Raw genomic sequence first — 13,931 nt, forward strand, 5'->3', positions numbered from 1 at the left:
TCCTTCTTCTGAACAAAGAAAAAACCTGCACCAGCGGGAGAGGAGGAATGGCGGATGAGCCCAGCTTGAAGTGACTCACGTATATATTTGTCCATGGCCTCTCTTTCAGGACCCGAAAGGGAATATAAACGACCCTTAGGCGGAGAAGAGCCCGGGAGAAGATCAATGGCACAGTCGTAGGGGTGATGCGGGGGTAGCGAGGTGGCCCGGGCCTTACTGAAGACCGCCCGAAGATCATGGTACTCCGCAGGAACACCGGACAGGTCAGAGGGATCCTCCTGAGGAAGACAAGACACAGAGACAGGAGGAAAAACAGCACCCAAACATGACACGTGACAAGACTGACTCCAGGCTAACACGGAATTGTTGACCCAGTCAATGTGTGGATTGTGTTTCTGTAGCCATGGGTGTCCCAGAATTAAAGGGGCCTTAGGGGAATCAATAATAAACAGCTCAATCAGCTCGCTATGGCTATCAGCAATATGAAGGTTTAACTTGGGGTGATGTGAGTGATGGTGGTAAGGGGACGGCCAGCTAAAGACCATGCTGATACGGGACTAACCAAAGGAATAAGCGGTATTCTCCAACGTTGAGCAGAAGCAGCATCGAGGAAGTTACCCTCAGCCCCTGAATCCACAAGGGCGAGTCCAGCGTGAGATTGACTCTGGACTGAGAGTTGGAACGGCAGCTGAGTCCGTGCAGCAGGAGAGCTTGAACTAAGAACCGTGCCCACCAGGATGCTCCGCCTCACTGGTGTACCCTGGCCCTTTAACGAACAGTGAAGAGCGAAGTGACCTCCCCCGCCGCAGTATAGACACGCCCCCGACGACAGACGCTCCTGCTTCTGTTGTGGTGTAAGCCGTAAACGACCCAACTGCATGGGCTCCTTCTCCGAGGGCTGTCGGCCGGCTGAACTGGCTGAAGAGGACCTTAGGTGGCGCCACGGGGCGGGAGTTTGCCGTTGTTTGCGGCGGCGGCTGAGATGGCCCTCAATACGGAGCTCGAGACTAATGAGGTTATCCAATTCCCGCGGGAGCTCTATTGTCGCAAGTTCATCTGAAATTGCGAAATCCAACCCCTCAGTGAGAGTGTCCACATTCCACGCGGTGGTGACGAGCTGGGTGGCATGCTGTCCTAACAAGACTCCCTGCCGTTCGAGAGCCGAGCGGAGTGGATCAGATCCCGCTGAATCCATGATCTGGTCAGACTGTTATGTCAGGAGAAATGGGCAGGATTCAAATGCGGGTTTACACAAGGCTTTATTTAAAGCAGAGGAGTCAGAGCAGATGAGTCACGTTCACTGGATTACTCGTAGTGACTGGATGAATAGTCGAAGCATATGAATCACAGCCGATGAGTAACGCTCCACGGTAATTCGTATGACCGCTGAGACCGGAGTGATGAGGACAGGAAGCTTCCAAGAGCTCTGCGCTTTGTAAGAACAGGGGGCAGAGAAATCAGCTAAACACACTGGAGCCTGAGGACAAGACACGACAAAGGTGAGTGCTAAGAACAGCTAGAAGATCCGAGCTATTGAAACGAGTAACAACAGTCTGACAATAGACAGAGAAACACAGGGAATGATAAAGGGAAAAAATTAGAAGAACATAGAAAACAGGTGGCGAGCAATTAAGGTTCACAACACAGGAACAATGAGGGCGGGGAAAACTCAAACAGGGTAGACGCGGTGAGCTGACAAGTGATACAAACACACACACACATACACACACACACACCAAAAAGGCAGGTGATTAGACCCGAGACCCGACATATATATATATATATATATATATATATATATATATATATTAGGGGTATAACGATACGCGTATTCGTATTGAACCGTTCGGTACAAGGCTTTCGGTTCGGTACGCGGTACGCAATATGTACCGAACGGTTCGTTGAACTAATTAATTATATTTGAAGAAAAAAAAAAGTGAAATATAATGATATGCGTTCAATAAGGTAGCCCAATAACCCAAACGACATAACAGGCAACGCCCCTGAAACCCCCGAAGAAGAAAAAAACACCAACTTATATGTTTATGTTAGGCTACTCAGTCAGGCGCTCACTCACTCAGTATGCGCTCATGCACGGTACGCGGTGGCCAATGCGTTTAACAGACCAGAAATAGAAGATCCTCCAATAACCAACAGGTCTGGTGTTTGGGTGCACTTTGGATTCCCTGTATGCTATAATGGTGATGGCAAGAGAGTGGTGGATAAAAAAACAACGGTATTTTAGGCAGAGATTTAGGCAGAGATTTCCAACTGACTCAAACAGGGCAAAAACGCCTAAAAACGTGTGGAAAACGCTAGGCGCGTCTTTCTCCTCCTTTCCAAAGTCCTCGGGCAGAAGCGCCCCTGAGGCACCTGCCTTTGCTAAGCAACAGTGACGTGGATAAATGGATTTGCAGCTCTAAAAATCGCTTGCAGTAGGCTAGCTCTGCTACTAAATTTATTTCAAAATTGCAATCCATATACAACTATGATCAGCTGTTCCTTCATCTTGGCTATATATATAAACGGAAAACAAAAACAATTGAAAAAAAAAACAGCTGGCTGATCTTTTACGTCTGTTAAATAATGACTCATGCAGCTGTTCGCGCGGTTGTGATTTTTTTTAAAGTGGAACGCACGTGACTGTTTTGAACCTGTGTTTAGACCCGTGTTTCCCCTGTGTCCGATCCGACCCACACCCGTATCCGACAAAGTTGGATATTTTTGACCCGTTTCAGCCAAATTTGCGGGTCACCCGAACCCGTGCAGGACTCTAGCGTGGGCTTTGTGGATTGGTTGAGACCGGGCTTGCCTGGTCCCTGACATCAGCATTAACAAACCACTTTCCACTGTGATTTTTAACAGAAAAGAATGCAACAAGCTCTTGATCAAGAATATATAAATGGGAAATAGGACGTTTCCTACAGCACGTGAATAATGCAGAGAAGTGCTTGCTCAACACAGTGGAGAGCATTGTTTTGTTAACTTTGTGGTTTATTATTTTGAGTCATATGGGACGCGGTAACACATGGCCCTCTCACAATATATTGCTTTACACATCAATTGCTTTTGTAGCTAAGAAATATTCACAATATCATGTACCAAGTATCAGAAGATCTGTGCTCCAGTATGGTTAGCACTCACACACACTGACAGTGTTGGGGGTAACACATTACAAGTAACGCGGGTTACGTAATCAGATTACTTTTTTCAGCTAGTAAAGTAATACATAAATTTTTAATTTACAAGAAAATATCTGAGTTACTTTTCAAAAAAGTAGCGCCAGTTACTTTGTTTTCCTATTTATATACTGACAAGTCTTCTGTCCCCATATTGGGAGAAATCATAAGGAGAGAGGCATTGTGTTTACTGTGTGAACATAATGCACATTAACATTTAGTCTACAAATACATCAATTCATCCCACTCACAAAAATAAATTTTATTACACAGTGTCTTTGTTGCTGACCTTTGATGATCCAATTAAACCATAGTAATAAGCAGACATGACTTTAGATAAACTAACTACTGTTCCATAGGTTTTTATTTTATTATTATTATTATTTATTATTATTTTTTTAAATTGTTATTGAACTTTCTTCTCATGTGTTCTACTGTACAGACATGACATATTTTTTTCTTCAGCCTGAGGTTTATTCATTACTCTTTTGGTGTGAAAGGGCTTTTACATTTGCTATTAATAGAACTTATTATATTAAAAACAATCAAACCCTGCTCATATTTTAAAAGTAACACTGTGATGGGTCCCGTGATCACGCAGGTCTCAGCTCAGAAGATGCCTGTTATAATGTTATGATCGAGGCTCTGGACTCTGAGCATAACTTGTTTTTCTATAACAAACTATAAAATATTTTCTATAAAAACGTTAATGTCCTGGAAGTGACAAAAAGCTTTTTTATATTTAATTTAATTACATTAATGTTATAAGTTAAGATTTACAAATAATATTTTAACTGCCACTGTGTAAAAGGAATACTGCTGTAAAAAACACCTTATTTGATTAAAGTGATTTCCATCCAAATGTTATTTGCACTTTGTTCATATAGCAATACTTTTAAATGAAAAAAGTGAAAAAAAGCATTGTTAGTTTTGTGCATAACATAATTAATGCATAATTAATCACAAAAAAAATAAATAAAATAAAAAATCGTAGCCCAGCACTAATATATACACTCAACTAAAGGATTATTAGGAACACCTGTTCAATTTCTCATTAATGCAATTATCTAATCAACCAATCACATGGCAGTTACTTCAATGCATTTAGGGATGTGGTCCTGGTAAAGACAATCTCCTGAACTCCAAACTGAATGTCAGAATGGGAAATAAAGGAGATTTAAGCAATTTTCAGCGTAACATGGTTGTTTGTCCCAGACGAGCCGGTCTGAGTATTTCACAATCTGCTCAGTTACTGGGATTTTCAAGCAAAACCATTTCTAGGGTTTACAAAGAATGGTGTGAAAAGGGAAAAGCATCCAGTATGTGGCAGTCCTGTGTGGGAAAATGCCTTGTTGATGCTAGGAGGTCAGAGGAGAATGGGCAGACTGATTAAAGCTGATAGAAGGGCAACTTTGACTGAAATAACCACTTGTTACAACTGAGGTATGCAGCAAAGCATTTGTGAAGCCACAACATGCACAACCTTGAGGTGGATGGGCTACAACAGCAGAAGACCCCACCAGGTACCACTCAACTCCACTACAAATAGGAAAAAGAGGCTACAATTTGCGCAAACTCACAAAAATTGGACAGTTGAAGAGTGGAAAAATGTTGCCTGGTCTGATGAGTCTCGATTTCTGTTGAGACATTCAGATGGTAGAGTCAGAATTTGGCGTAAACAGAAAGAGAACATGGATCCATCATGCCTTGTTACCACTGTGCAGGCTGGTGGTGGTGGTGTAATGGTGTGGGGGATGTTTTCTTGGCATAATTGATCATTGTCTAAAGGCCACGGCCTACCTGAGCATTGTTTCTGACCATGGCCATCCCTTTATGACCACCATGTACCCATCCTCTGATGGCTACTTCCAGCAGGATAATGCACCATGTCACAAAGCTCGAATAATTTCAAATTGGTTTCTTGAACATGAAAATGAGTTCACTGTCCTAAAATGCCCCCCACAGTCACCAGATATCAACCGACAGTACCCACCTTCTAAGAACTCCTCTTGGAGTTCCCAGAAGGGCCTACCTGCAGATTGTAGTTATCAATAAGGGAGTGATCCAATATGTCCCTAGCAGGTACCCAACTCCTCTCCTCTGGACCGTAACCCTCCCAGTCCCCCAGGTACTGGAATCCTCGTCCCCTCCATCTAGAGTCCAGAATACGATTTACCGAATAAGTCGGTTCTCCATCTACGAGACGCGGCAGCGGGGGAACCGGAGTAGGCGGATTAATACATGCATAAAACATGGGTTTAATCTTGAAAGGCGGGGTGTATCCTCCTGTACGCTGGAGGTAGTTTGAGGCGGACTGTCACCGGACTAATGATCTTGGTGATAGTAAAAGGGCCAATAAATTTGGGAGCTAATTTATTAGAAACGGAACGCAGAGGAATGTTACTGGTAGAAAGCCACACCTTTTGACCCACGACGTAAACGGGAGGCTTTGACCGGTGGCGATCGGCCTTAGCCTCAGTGCGCTCCCTCATCCGGAGCAGAGTCTTGCGGGCTCTGGTCCAGGTGCGGTGGCACCTCTGGACAAACGCGTGAGTGGAGGGGAACGCGCCTTCAGATTCCAGACTGGGAAAAACTGGTGGCTGGTACCCTAAACTACACTTAAACAGAGAAAGGCCCGTAGCTGACACTGGCAACGAATTGTGGGCGTACTCCACCATTAAGAGTTGTTGACTCCAGGAAGAAGGATTCTTGGAGACAAAACATCGCAACTTCCTCTTTAAATCTTGGTTGGCTCGCTCAGATTGTCCGTTACTTTGGGGATGATAACCCAAAGACAAGCTAACTGACGCTCCTAGCAATTTACAAAACTCTTTCAAAAATTTGGATATAAATTGAGATCCCCTGTCAGAAACCACATCTACCGGGAGGCCATGAAGCCGAAAGACATGAACTAGGACAGTGACCGCTGTCTCCTTGGCTGTAGGTAATTTGGGCAAGGGAATGAAATGTGCCGCCTTCGAGAACCAGTCCACTACGGTCAAAAACGACCATCATGCCATTGAGGGCGGGAGGGCGGTAACAAAATCTAGTGCGATGTGGGACCAGGGTCTCGAAGGGATAGACAGCGGTTGAAGAAGCCCATCAGGAGGCCGGTTAGATGACTTACCACTGGCGCAAATTGAGCAAGCCAAAACAAAATCGCGGACGTCACGAGCCACACGTGGCCACCAGAATCATTGTTTAACCAACCCATTCGTTTCGACTTATCCCTCGGTGACAAGCCACGTTAGAACAATGACCCCACTGGACGACCTCGGACCTTAACTCCTCCAGCACAAATAAACGGTTTGGTGGACAACTGGACGGAGGCGTTACCCCTTGTAAGGCCGTCTTGACCTTCAACTCAACCTCCCATACGAGTGCTGAGACCACTAATTTAAATATAAAAAATCCACCCGGGAGTCGGAGGGATCAAAAAGATGTGATAAAGAATCGTGTTTGACATTTTTGGAACCCGGGTGGTACGATAAAGTAAACTCAAAGCGACTGAAAAAAAGGGTCCACGGAGCCTGCCTGGAATTGAGTCTTTTGGCAGTTCTAATGTACTCTAAATTCTTATGATCGGTCGATGGAGTAGTCCGTGACTGAAGATGTGCCTTGACGAAGGTCTGAGAGCTGGTGAGCGGCCTCCCTGCTGGCCACGGCTCGATCAAATACCCTCCTCATCTCCTCCGAGAGGTCATGGAACGAGGCACAACATGGATGTTGATTGTCCCACACCGCCGTCCCCCATAGGGCGGCCTTGCCCGAAAGTAATGTGAACGTAAATGCCACCTTGGATTCCTCGGTGGAGTAGATGCAGGGCTGCAAAGCGAAATGCATAGAACATTTATTCAAGAAAGTTCTGCAAAAAGCTGGCTCACCGGAGTAGTTTTCTGGTGCCGGAAGTCGCGTCTCTGGCCGGAAGTGGGCCTGGGGGGTCTCCCGGGGGACGGGCGGCGCAGGCGGTGCGATGGGCGCAGTGGTAAAGGTGAGCTGATGGATCTGCTAGGTGAGCTCTGACACCTGTGCCACCAGCGCTTGGACAGCGCGTCCGGTGTTCGAGATACTCTACTGCTGCTGATCCATGCGTTTCACACTGTGGTGCATAATGTCCTTGAGGTTGTTGGTGCTCGCTGCTTCCATAATTGTGAGAATGTTCTGTGACGGTTGGGTGAATGACGGACTGGAAACAATAGCGAGTTTGACAGTTTAATAAAAGTAAATAAACAAACAGGAATACAATGACGATGCTGGGAAGACGACAATCCAAGATGGTGGTGAGGTGGTGAGGAATCCGGTTGATGATGGTGAGAAGGCAGCAGGAGAGGATGGCACAGGAACTGCGGGGAATAGAGCCAAAGGTAAGTCTTTGTGGCTGAGTGAGAGTGCGGAGAGTGGAAGAGGTTCCGGGAAAACACCAACATCCAAACGCAAACAACACTGAAGCCAACAGACAGAGAAAGCGACATTAAACAACGTTCTCACAAACACAAGACGTGAGACAAGTCAATATATAGGGAGTGTGTAATGAATGACAGCTGCTGCTGATGACAATTAACGGAGACGCCCACAAACTAATCAGTGCAGACGTGAAACACACAGACTTCACCACAAAGTGCAAAAACCCAGAGATCACGGTTTACCAACCGTGACACATGTCCAGTCCATCAACTGCAAGATGCTATCCTATCAATATGGGCCAACATTTCTAAAGAATGCTTTCAGCACCTTGTTGAATCAATGCCACATAGAATTAAGGCAGTTATGAAGGCGAAAGGGGGTCAAACACAGTATTAGTATGGTGTTCCTAATAATCCTTTAGGTGAGTGTATATATACAGTACAGACCAAAAGTTTGGACACACCTTCTCATTCAAAGAGTTTTCTTTATTTTCATGAATATGAAAATTGTAGATTCACACTGAAGGCATCAAAACTATGAATTGACGCATGTGAAATTATAAATGGAATTATACACATAACAAAAAAGTGTGAAACAACTGAAAATATGTCATATTGTAGGTTCTTCAGAGTAGCCACCTTTTGCTTTGATTACTGCTTTGTACACTCTTGGCATTCTCTTGATGAGCTTCAAGAGGTAGTCAACTGAAATGGTCTTCCAACAGCCTTGAATGAGTTCCCCGAGAGATGCTTAGCACTAGTTGGCCCTATTGTCTTCTGTCTGCGGTCCAGCTCACCCCTAAACCATCTTGATTGAGTTCAGGTCCGGTGACTGTGGAGGCCAGGTCATCTGGTGCAGCACCCCATCACTCTCCTTCTTGGTCAAATAGCCCTTGATGCCTTCAGTGTGACTCTACAATTTTCAAAGTAATGAAAATAAAGAAAACTCTTTGCATGAGAAGGTGTGTCCAAACTTTTGGTCTGTACTGTATGTGTGTGTGTACATATATATAGTTTATAACATTTCATCAAAATATAATATACACCACTTCTTAAGAAACTTCTACTTTGTAATGAAGAGCTAATTTTTCACAATCTAATCAGTTCCCAATTAATAATATCCAGTCCTACACTTTTTTTTATTTTTTATGAATGTACTGTTTCACTCTAAAATACTAAATAGAGTGACGTTTGACAGTGATTATAAAAATAAGCAAGTCTCACCGTTGTAGTTTTCACTCTGCCGCTGGGCTGTGTACAAGTCCAGCCTGATTTATTAACTAACAGGTCACAACCTTCATCCTCTAGACAGGGCACCATGTCACACCACTGCTTGGTCTTCACGATATGAGCTATGGATCAAGAACAGAGAAACGTTTAAGATGATATGATCAGGAAGGCAAGCAGAAACACACACACAGGAAAAAAGTACCCCCAAAAAACTTTGTATAATGCATTTGCATAAGATGACAAAACGCCAAACCAGGTGGAATTTATTTTAATTAACAGAGAGCACAAAATAAAGTTTGTTAGGCTGGAAATGATAATCAAAAATATTTACTGTTCAAATTTAAGACAACAAATATAGTGACAGTTTTTGCTTGCTAAAAAAAATAAAATAAAAAATAAAACATTTATGTGATTAAATAGTCAAGTCAAATCAAGCGCTAACTGACATCATACATCCATTAAACATCTCCTGCCGGTAATACACTAAATATTATGACACTATAGCTGAACCTTTTTAGACTAAATGGTATCGATAGAAAGTAGTGCATTCACAGAGAGTTAGTAACAAGCATGTGCCATAAGATATCACTTCTCACCCCATCAGAGCGGTCTCCACCTGTTAAGTAAAAAAGAGGTTATTGTAACACACTAAAATAGTGTTTATATATCCTGAAGTCTTTGTATATCCTGAAAAAGACATCACCCTATGGAAGCATTTTATATGAACACGAGATTCGAAAAATAGTTTAACTAAAAAATTCATCGGAGGTGGTGTTGGCGCGGTGGATAAGACAAATGCCTTTGGTGTGAGAGACCAATGTGTCCCTGAGCAAGACACTTAACCCCTAGTTGCTCCAGAGGCATGCGACCTCTGACATATGTAGCAATTGTAAGTTGTTTTGGATAAAAGAGTCAGCTGCATGTAAATGTCAAAAGGATTCTAATTAAATAGATTAAAGAAAGAAATGTACTGTTATTTATCAATGCACGCTGAGTAATTTTCTTACAAATTACTCCGAACAGCAGAATGCCAACTTCTTAGTTATTTTCTGCTCTTATTTTACCGTGAATTCACATTAAGTCAAGTCACCTTTATTTACAGTGGGGATCGAAAGTTTGGGCACCCCTTGCAGAATCTGTGAAAATATGAGTAATTTTCAAAAAATAAGAGAGATCATACTAAATGCATGTTATTTTTTATTTAGTACTGTCCTGAGTAAGATATTGTACATAAAAGATATTAACATTTAGACCACAAGACAAAAGAATTGCTGAAATTATTAAAATAACCCCCTCAAAAGTTTGGGAACCCTTGGTTCTTAATACTGTGTTCTGTTACCTGATGATCCTAGCTGTCTTTCTGTTTTGTGATGGTTGTGCATGAGTCCCTTGTTTGTTCTGAACAGTTAAACTGAGCAGCGTTCTTCAGAAAAATCTTTAAGGTCCTGCAGATTCTTCAGTTTTCCAGCATCTTTGCATATTTGAACCCTTTCCAGCAGTGACTGTATGATTTTGAGATACACTTTATCACACTGAGGACATTTGAGGGACTCAAACACAACTATTTAAAAAGATTCAAACATTCACTGATGCTCCAGAAGGAAACAAGATGCATTAAGAGCTTTTGAACATGATGAAGATGGCCAAATTTTTCTTATTTTGTTGAAATATAATTGTTTTCCATTTAGTTCTGCCCTTCGTAAGCAACAGAAAATACTTGTATGTTTCCCGGTACACAAATTAAGTACAATTTACATTGATCTTCAAATTCCAAAAGTTTTCACCCCCCAGCTCTTAATGCATCTTGTTTCCTTATGGAGCATCAGTGAATGACTATGCAGACCCGGTACCGGGTCCAAAAGTAGCCTGCTAAATGTTTGTGTTTCATTTGTAAAGCCTTCCTTATATGGTATTCCTTATATGGTACATGAAAGCTTAGAGTGTTTTCTTTACAAAGAATAAAATTTATTGGGGTTTAATGATTTGTAAAGTAGTGAAATTAAGCTAAGAAATATATTTTTCCCACAAACAAATTTCCGTTTTACAATTGCGAATAATTTTTCAGAAGAATGTGTATTTAAAATATTTTTCACAAAACAGTCAAGTCATATATTACAAGAAAGCTCTCATTCTCAGGAATTTGGCGATTTATATCTTTTTATTGTGTGATCACAGATCGAATGATCTTCAAAAGAATCGCAATTTAAAATTTCTCACCTCAGTGAAAATTATTATTTATCCTCGTCAGCCGCAAACAGCCACAAATACCTATATACTCGATATAATCTTTTAGATTAGAATCTCTTCTTTCAAACAAGACCTTTTTTTTTTATTTTTTTTATTTTTATTTCTGCGTGCTTCAATCAGTGAGATATAAAGCGTTTTGTCCAAGTGCACGCTTGGAAAGAAAGGCGCTCCTGTCAGACCTTAGATCTCTATTCCACTGCAATATCTATTCGACTATTTCGACATTAGAAACATGTTCTATAAAATGGAGCTCCTTTGTGCAGAGCCATTCGTCCGTTCAGCTGTCACTCTGAGCCCTCTGCATAGTCAGAAATGCTGAATTTGACACCTCTGCGCCAACAGCGGGGGAGGGAGTGGGCAGTCAGTGACCACTTCCCTTTGAGATGTGAGTGAATCTTGAAGTGCACAACGGTATTTTGAGTCCACCGCTGTTTGTAGCCCAAACAGACACACTCTTTTGTCTGCGTCTCTGAGTTTATCAATGTATAATAATCATACCACAAGTTATGGATGACCACCATCACCAGGGAGAGGATAGATTGCGCATCTGGTGAGGCTTTACGCGTGTTAGTTACTTTTATATGTTTGAATCTTTATTTTGAAGCATGAAAGCTCAGCTAACAATATGGTAAACTATTTATTTACAGATAAGCACAGTACATGATGCATCTCAGTAAAAGTAAACACAAGTGAAAACACATGGATTATTACAGTGCTGTGTAGATGAACATATATTTGTTTGTTTACGCTCTAAAGGTCGTGTACAAGCTTCGGGGAGCGGATTTGCGCGTCCAAACAAACAGAGAGATGAGAGTAAACAAAGGAGGTAGTGATGGGGATGCAGGTCAGATGCCATAATTATTATACCAATACAGAATGGACATAATTAAATGATATGAAGATAGTGATTGTGGATTCTATTTTATATTGTGATAGACCAGATATTTTTTAATAATTTAAAGCAGTTTGCTAGTTTGCAGTTTTGAGTTATCCACTTTCACAGACAGTGTTTAGAACACAAAACTAAAAAAGCGGCTTGTATTGAGGTGGTTTACCATATGTGAAACAACATAAATAATACTATTTGTCACAAACAGCAGCTTTTTATGTAACTTCAAAGTGTTTTCTTTAAAATGATATAAAGATATTGCATGTATCCCATGGCAAATAAGCATTGGGACACTATACATTTGGGCAGGCGGAAATTGTATACAAAAAGGGTATTAGTCCTTCCTTCAGTTGTAATAGAATAACTTTTGCATAGATTATGATAGAAAGAAATTTCCTTTTTCCTCTTTTAGTTTACATCTGCTGAAAACACATAAAATAGGTCCCATGAGGCAGTTATACTCAGGCCCTGGGCTATACAATTTCAAACTTCAGTTTAAAAATAAAAATAAAAAAGCGCCTTATTTTTTCCCTATTTATTATAACATAGACAACATATAAAATCATTTTTAGCCATTTCAACAGTGTTTTATGTAATTCGAAAGGGTTTCCTGTAAAATTATACAAAACTTTTGCATGTACACATCTTGATTGGCATTTAGATGGCGCCGCACATGGCTGCTTCAGTGCTTGGCTCTCCAGTGTTTGTGCTGTTTTTGTTCGTTTTTCCTGTTTTTTGTTTAACAAACACGATCAGTTTCACCAGGGATGAACTGCTGAACATTTGGCAGAACACACTACAGGATATTTTTCCGGATTTCTATTATACAGACGTTTTACTGAACATTGTTATCGGGGGAGCAGTGGCGCTGATCAAACGCTTCAGGACGCGCAGACGGGGAAAGCGAGCGGGAGCACTCATCAGACTCAGGAAGCCTGGATTTCGAACACTATCGAGCATCCATCTCGCAAATCTCCGCTCTCTACCCAACAAAATGGACGAACTCCTTCTGCTCTCTCGGACAAATAAGGATTTCTCTCACTCTGCTGCTCTGTGTTTCACGGAAACCTGGCTGAATGACTCCATACCGGACCGTGCTCCATCTGCCGGGCTTTCAGCTGTTTAGAGCGGATCGCGAAGCAGAATCAACGGGGAAATCGCCTGGCGGCGGGACATGCTTTTACATCAATGAATGGTGGTGTACAGATGTAACTGTGTTAAAGAAGATGTGCTGTCCTGATCTAGAAATGCAGTTTCTCAACTGCAAGCCATTCTATTCGCCGCGGGAGTTTCACTCTTTCATTCTGGTTAGTATTTACATTCCTCCACAAGCGCATGTGAGCTCAGCTTTACAGAAACTCGCTGATCAGATCACAGAGACAGAACAACAACACCCGGACTCTGTTTTAATCATTCTTGGGGACTTTAATGAAGCCAATCTCTCCCGTGAACTGCCAAAATACAGACACCATGTTACATGTCCCACCAGAGACAGTAATATATTGGATCACTGTTACACCACAATAAAGGATGCATATCACTCTGGTCCACAAGCAGCTTTGGGACGTTCTGATCACTGTCTGGTTCATCTTATACCAACCTAGAAGCAGAAACTTAAATCTGCTAAACCCGTAGTAAAGACTGTGAAGAGATGGACCAGCGAAACACAGCAGGATTTACAATCTTGTTTTGACCTCACTGATTGGAGTGTTTTTGAAGCTGCTACCACTGATCTGGATGAACTCACAGAGACTGTAACATCCTGTATTAATTTCTGTGAGGATATATGCATTCCTACCAGGACTTATTTAAAGGGGGGGGGGGGGTGAAATGCTCGTTTTCACTCAATATCCTGTTAATCTTGAGTACCTATAGAGTAGTACTGCATCCTTCATAACTCCAAAAAGTCTTTATTTTTATTATATTTATAAGAGAAAGATAGTCTGTACCGATTTTTCCCGTAAAAACACGAGCGCCTAGAGG

The 13,931-nt window shown here is 41.9% G+C and overlaps 1 protein-coding gene across 3 annotated transcripts in view; it reads right to left on the reverse strand.

The window, feature by feature from the left end:
* The window catches only part of LOC113048268 (protein FAM19A5-like), a 191,591-nt gene that overhangs the window by 28,527 nt on the left and 149,133 nt on the right, over window positions 1-13,931 (reverse strand). For all 3 annotated transcript variants that reach the window (XR_003276432.1, XM_026209978.1, XM_026209979.1), the window contains exon 3: window positions 8,807-8,934. Coding sequence is in view for 2 of the 3 variants with exons in the window: in XM_026209978.1 (XP_026065763.1) it covers window positions 8,807-8,934 (128 nt within the window). In the remaining variant the exon portion in view is untranslated. The remainder of the gene's footprint in view (window positions 1-8,806; window positions 8,935-13,931) is intronic.

This window comes from Carassius auratus, chromosome 29 (assembly GCF_003368295.1).
Source record: "Carassius auratus strain Wakin chromosome 29, ASM336829v1, whole genome shotgun sequence".
NCBI classification, from domain to species: Eukaryota; Metazoa; Chordata; class Actinopteri; order Cypriniformes; family Cyprinidae; genus Carassius; species Carassius auratus.